At 39.0% G+C, this 6,000-nt stretch overlaps 1 protein-coding gene across 6 annotated transcripts in view; it reads right to left on the minus strand.

Annotated features, from left to right (window-relative positions):
* The window catches only part of smoc1 (SPARC related modular calcium binding 1), a 71,720-nt gene extending 70,596 nt beyond the window's left edge, over window positions 1-1,124 (minus strand). For all 6 annotated transcript variants that reach the window (XM_050062885.1, XM_050062883.1, XM_050062884.1 and 3 more), the window contains exon 1: window positions 726-1,124. In XM_050062885.1, coding sequence (XP_049918842.1) covers window positions 726-827 — 102 coding nt within the window. In that variant the 5' untranslated portion in view covers window positions 828-1,124. The remainder of the gene's footprint in view (window positions 1-725) is intronic.
* Between the last annotated feature and the right edge of the window lie 4,876 nt (window positions 1,125-6,000).

The following is a 6,000-nucleotide window of genomic DNA, read 5'->3' on the forward strand; positions in this document are numbered from 1 at the left end:
CAGCCTTCAAGACCCAAAGTTTCTTTTTCTGAAAGAGCAAAGCAGCTGATCACTGAGTAAACCATTGTAGTTCAGCACAGAGGCACCTTTTCCCAAAAATAAATAAAACACAGGCCTTGAAAAGTCTTGGAAGTTGGTTAAATATGAACAAACTGAATTGTAAATACCACTTATCATTCATGACTTACTGCAGCAGCAGCATGATTTATTTACTTGACAAGATAAACAGTAATAATTTGGTATTTAATTTGGATATAGGCCGAATTTATATATGTTTCACCCCTCACAACATGTCATCTGGAGTCCTTGATTTACTCTTTGGACAGTCCTTGAATTTGACACCAGTTGTTGACTTTATTGATTGCTTTGCAGGACTATTTTCTCTGAGGTATACCCTTCGGTTTTCACCTGGTCTGCGCAAAAACGCAGTTGTGAATCGCATAATACACCTCAGCACCCTGTTTCCAACAATATGTATAGGCTAAGATTTAAATTCAAGTCCAATTAATTTAACAAAGCGATTAATCATGCCCTTTAAAAACGATATAGCACGTTTATAGTTAATGTATTTTCTGATGGAAGGTGAAATATAAAGCGCCAATGTTGTAATCTGGTAAATTACGCGCTATAGTCACGCAGTATTTACACTTAGTACACCATATAGCAATGCCATTTTTAATCCAAGTACTATCCTGTATCTAAAAGACACTCAGGTATGCACTCACCCGTGAGCCAGGCTTCTGTGCGGAGACTTGAGGCAGGTAACAGAGAAACAGAGGCGCCAACAAGTGAGATAAGGTGAAGAGAAGCAAACGTGACAATAACATAATTGATGGTCGGTGAGCGCAGAGCGGAGCAGCGAGCGGCAGGTAGTCTCTGTGTGTGTCCGACTGTCACACTGATGATCAACAGGTCCAAAGGATTAATAATAACACGCTCCAAAAACACTCCTTCACTCTCTCCAATCTACTCTCCTGTTAGTTATCTTCCTTTGTCTACTTGTCCAGTAACTATTCACATAGTGCCGCGCGTCGGGAGAGAAGTCATGAGTCAGCGGTGACCATGGTGATCGGGGTTTATCCACTGCCGGAGGATCAGCTGTTCATCGCGGCTTCCACAGGTTGAGTCGCGCTCGTATCCATTGCAACTTCATTTAAAAAGCAAAGGAGGGAGAAGCAGCGCTGACTGACACCCCAGCTGTCCAATAGCAGGTAAGGGATGGCGTTAACGGCCACGCCCACTGTTAACCGGTCCAAGAGCTGTTGTGGTCAGTCAGTCAGGAGACTCAGCAGCTGCAGGGACACTCAGTGAATTATCATCAGTCTTTGAGAGCAGGGACAATGGCAGAGCAATTGTGAAGTCAAATTTTAGGTTCTCGTCCCCATTCAGAGACATATAATGCTCTATAATGGAGCAGTATCCTGCTGCTGTGACATTTAGCCTGTGTACTTGGCTTACAATAGAAAACATCTATTGAGGAAAGTCAATAGCTGTCACAAGCTCTGCAGGGGGTCAGCCTGTGTTTGTAGTGTGTGTGTGTGTGTGTGTGTGTGTGTGTGTGTGTGTGTGTGTGTGTGCCACTTAATCACTAATTATTGTTCATGATTTCACTTATTTGTAGAGTAAACCTCAGTTTCTTGAAGAGTGTGTTGACTAATAGATAACTACAAAGAAGGAAGCGGCATGAAGATTTTTTTTTTTTTCCAAAATAAATTATATGCCCTTCTTAAAAGGTCTGTCAGGTCGCAGTTTAAACACTTTTTAAAATAATACATAAAGTCATTAATATGCCTCTAGAGTCCGCATTTCTTGATTTGACAAGATTGTCAGTAAAAGTAATAACAAGAAGCAAGTCATGCTAGATGACTGCATGATATGATCATGCATAATAAATATTAATTCAAATTCAAAATACACATGTATGTTTATAATGTACTAAAGGGCTAGTCAACAAGTCTGAAATAGATATAAAATTATCACTAACAAATCTTGCCAGTATTATAATAAAGCAAATGTATGCAAAAGTAAATACAATCAATTAAATGTATGATAAATAGAGCAAACTAAACAAAGCAAAGACACACAGACAAAACTTATATAACCAACTTTGTTATTTTTTATGATAATTTGCAGGAAATCATTGATTTGGGAGACAGATTTTTGTAAAATTATAACCAAATTTAATCGTATCATTACAACAGAATCAGAAACACTGTCCCTGGGGGGAAATTATGATACATTACAGTCACTCTGATAGATAACATAGATAATTATAAGAAAGTAGAAATAAGACGTATGAAAATAATAAGTATGTAAAAATATGTGCATTATGCTACAATGTATAAAACTAGTATGTAAATTACAATATGTAGGTGTAAAATGAAAGTTCATCCAAACTTTCTTTATGATCATATACAGTAGTTTAGTTACTTAGGATCCCCATTAGCTACTGCATTGCAGCAGCTATTCTTCCTCAGGTCCACAACAACGTAACATTTGTGACAGTGCACAAAGGACTAGACGAAAAACATAATTTTCATGACTTTATTTGGTAAGCAGCTGCAGTTTGGGGCTAAATTTTGCTCTGATCACCTTATGATGCTCCATTATAGTAATATTACACCAAGTATTTATATATTACTATGAATTCACATTTATGTTTCCATACACACATTGCATGTGCATTAAAAGGAATAGTTCCCAGGAAAAGCAATGTTTTTACCATGCATGAAGTTCATCACAGTGTATGACTCACATTACGATATTTAACTAAGTACATTAACTCAAGTACTGTACTAACAGTTTTGAGGTACTTAACTTAAGTATTCCTGTTTCATGCTACTTTATACTGACACATTTCGGGTGGAAATGTTGTTGATATGTTATGGAAATATTGTGCACTCCACTGCCTGAATTTAGTTACCAGATTAAGATTATGTAATAAAATATGATGCCCTTTTATAGATTAAACTAATTAATAATATATGAAACAGGTACAACAGTAAAAAAGTGATTACACATGAATACGTCAGTATTAATTATCCAGTTGTGGGCTGTAATGTATAAAGTATAACACTGACAAGGCAGGCAGTTTTGCTTTATGATTCTTTTACTTTTGTTACATTTTGCTAACAATACTTTGACTCAAGTGACATTTTCCATTTAAGACTTTACCTATAATGGAGTATTTATATATTGCAGTATTGGGACTCTTACATAAGTAAATGAGTTGAATACTTTTCCCACTCTGATCACATTATGTTACTGTCCACCCTGACAGAATAGCCTACTATACTAAATGGACTCGCAGTAAAACTGCTCCCACACTTTAGTTGTCCCACAAACTCTCAACTTCTGGCTCCCACCTCCTCTTCTCCCTCTGTGCTCCCTCTCTTTCTCCATCTTTTCCCTTTCAGATAAATTGTGTGGCCCATTGAGAGCGAGTTAAAAGGAAGGAGGAGAGCCCGAAGAGGGTGAGCGAGGGAAGCCGAGTGTTGAGTGCAGGTGTCCAGCTTCAGTTCAGCAACCCCTCAATCCACAGAAACTGGGCTTTTAAGAGCTGAAAAGGGCCATCCGGTCACCCTTTGCTGGAATGGGTAACCCCCCCTCCCAATCCCCTTCCCTCAGTCTTTGTCCCTATAGATATTTTTTAATTGTTGGCTATGACAGTTCAGCAGCTTTTTGAGTGCCTCAGTGAAGAACCTTGTAATTAGAGCTATTGAGCTGCTGGAATTGGCACAATTAGGGTCAGCATTAATGATTTCTGTGTGCACCGGGCGGTTTCACTAAAGGGCTATTTTCTCAGAAAGGATGGAGAGAATTTGTGAAGAGGGTCAGGCCAAATGCGAGGGAAGAAAAAGGAAGTTGGACATAAAGGGAGAGAGACTGAGGCCTAAACGAACTGGAGACGGTGAATTATCTGGATTCTTCTTTATCGGACCACCATAAAGACTCTGTAAAATGTCTGTGTAGTATCATTATCAGAGCTGTGAGAGGTTGGATGCGCCTCACTCCAGTGCTGTTTCTCACCCCAGGGGTATCACCCCCCCCTTACTCTCTACTCTGTGCCAGCCGGTCCACTCCTGGAGCGAGTGGAGAAATGCTGTGGGAGGTGAGGATGAGGAGCAGAGAGGGGGAACAGGAGTGTCTCTTGGAATGTTAACGAGATCAGTTTATATCTGCTCTTCCCTCTCGCTTCAACCCTCCACCCCTAACAAAGAAGACCAAGTTTTCTGGGGTGTAAAGCTGTTGTAGGGAAAGCATGGCTCGACACTTTAATTCTGTTGTCATTTGGCCGAGCATGAAAGAAAACCTCTGACAACAAAAACAAAAAAGGAATGAATGGGCATGCTGAAAGGAAATGTATTTCCCAATTACTGCAGCAGCCTTTCCAAAGACGCCCCAGCCGCTGTCCCCCCGCCGGCTTACACCAACTACATACGGCCGAAAATTAGCAGGTGTCTGCAGACACAGAAACAGACAGAGCAGCACAGAGGCCACCCAGAGATCTGACGACTGGGGGGGGGGGAGATGGATTCAGCACAGATGTTCAGCCATGATGTCACATGTACGAAAAGTACAAGTTAGACACACACACAGAGTTCAGGTCTGGTATGCTGAATGTTGTGGGTAAAAGTTATAACAGAGGCACAAACCAGTTAGTTGTCCCATTATTTTATTCGCAGTATAATACCTGATAAACCACAGTCTTTTGAAAATAAAAGCCCATTTACATTTTTGGCTTCAGCCAGATGCCACATCCACAGAGAACTGGTATATCATTTATGAAATTTTTGTAATGGAAAGAATTTTCTTTTCAATAAAGCTTCATGAAACTAAATTATAAGAAATTTGGAAGAAGTGGAAAATGTGTATTTCCCTGAAACGCCTTTCACTTGTTTAAATATGATTATTCAACTCTTAAATGTTTTTAATTAATTTTTTATTTTTACATTGTAAAAAACTGAAAAATTACTCACTATCAAAGAAACAAAAAGATTATTGTGTGACTTTTGCTGTGAGGTGAAACCAAATTAAAGAAAAAAATGCAGCTCACAAATTAACACTTCAAAGTGGCCATCAAAATGAATACTTTTACTCATTGTACTCACTTGTCAAAGACTCCATCATAAGTAAATTTTTAATTTTTTATTGATTGATTGATTTTTTTTTTCTTTTCAGAAATTCAGAATGAAATTTTGTAGTTTATAATCCATTCCATCTATCTGACATCTTCAGCTACTTTTGAGATTAAGTTTTGCACATTTGAAACATTTTTTAAAAAAAAAATGATGTATATTTTTATATCTCGACTGTAACCATCTTTGACTTTAAATGCTGCATATATATTAATGCATCAGAATCAGTAAATCAGCAGTATCATGTAAATAACACTCTCAAAGAGGGCATTTTGCAGGTGATACCTTTGTACTTTTATTTAGCTAAGTTGTTAGGTACACTGCAGTCTGTGTTTGTATTGGCTCTTGAAGAGTTAGTATTGTCAAACATGACTAAACACAATTACAGTCTTACAATGAGAGACAGACAGAGGGACGGGGGTTGGGTGATGTGCTGAAGGGAAAAAAATCAGAGGTCAGATAGAAAGCCCGCTCCTTTTAAAGTGTCATCTGGATTTCATTTCATAAATTCCACATATTTTACATGTACTGGCCGCAATTTTCATTAGCTCCTGAAAACGAGGAGCCGCGGATAGCCCTTGGCTGGCCGACAGTTCTGGACAGCAGCAACCTGGCCTCTTATTACCCTCTTCAAACACACACTTGCACATAAACACACACACACTGAAGCTGCTGTAGGAGCATGCCTAGTGACGGAAACGCACAGCAACAAATAAATAAGCCCACAAAGCCGAATTATCCGTGACATTAATCGGAGATGTGAGGGATTTTTACGTAGTGAGAGAATGAAAGAGAAAGTGGCAACAGAGAGCCAAGGGTGTGAAAAGGGCTATTGAGTCTGGACTGGGGTGTCCCGCACCTG

The sequence above is a fragment of the Epinephelus moara genome, chromosome 14 (assembly GCF_006386435.1).
Source record: "Epinephelus moara isolate mb chromosome 14, YSFRI_EMoa_1.0, whole genome shotgun sequence".
Taxonomy (NCBI): Eukaryota; Metazoa; Chordata; class Actinopteri; order Perciformes; family Serranidae; genus Epinephelus; species Epinephelus moara.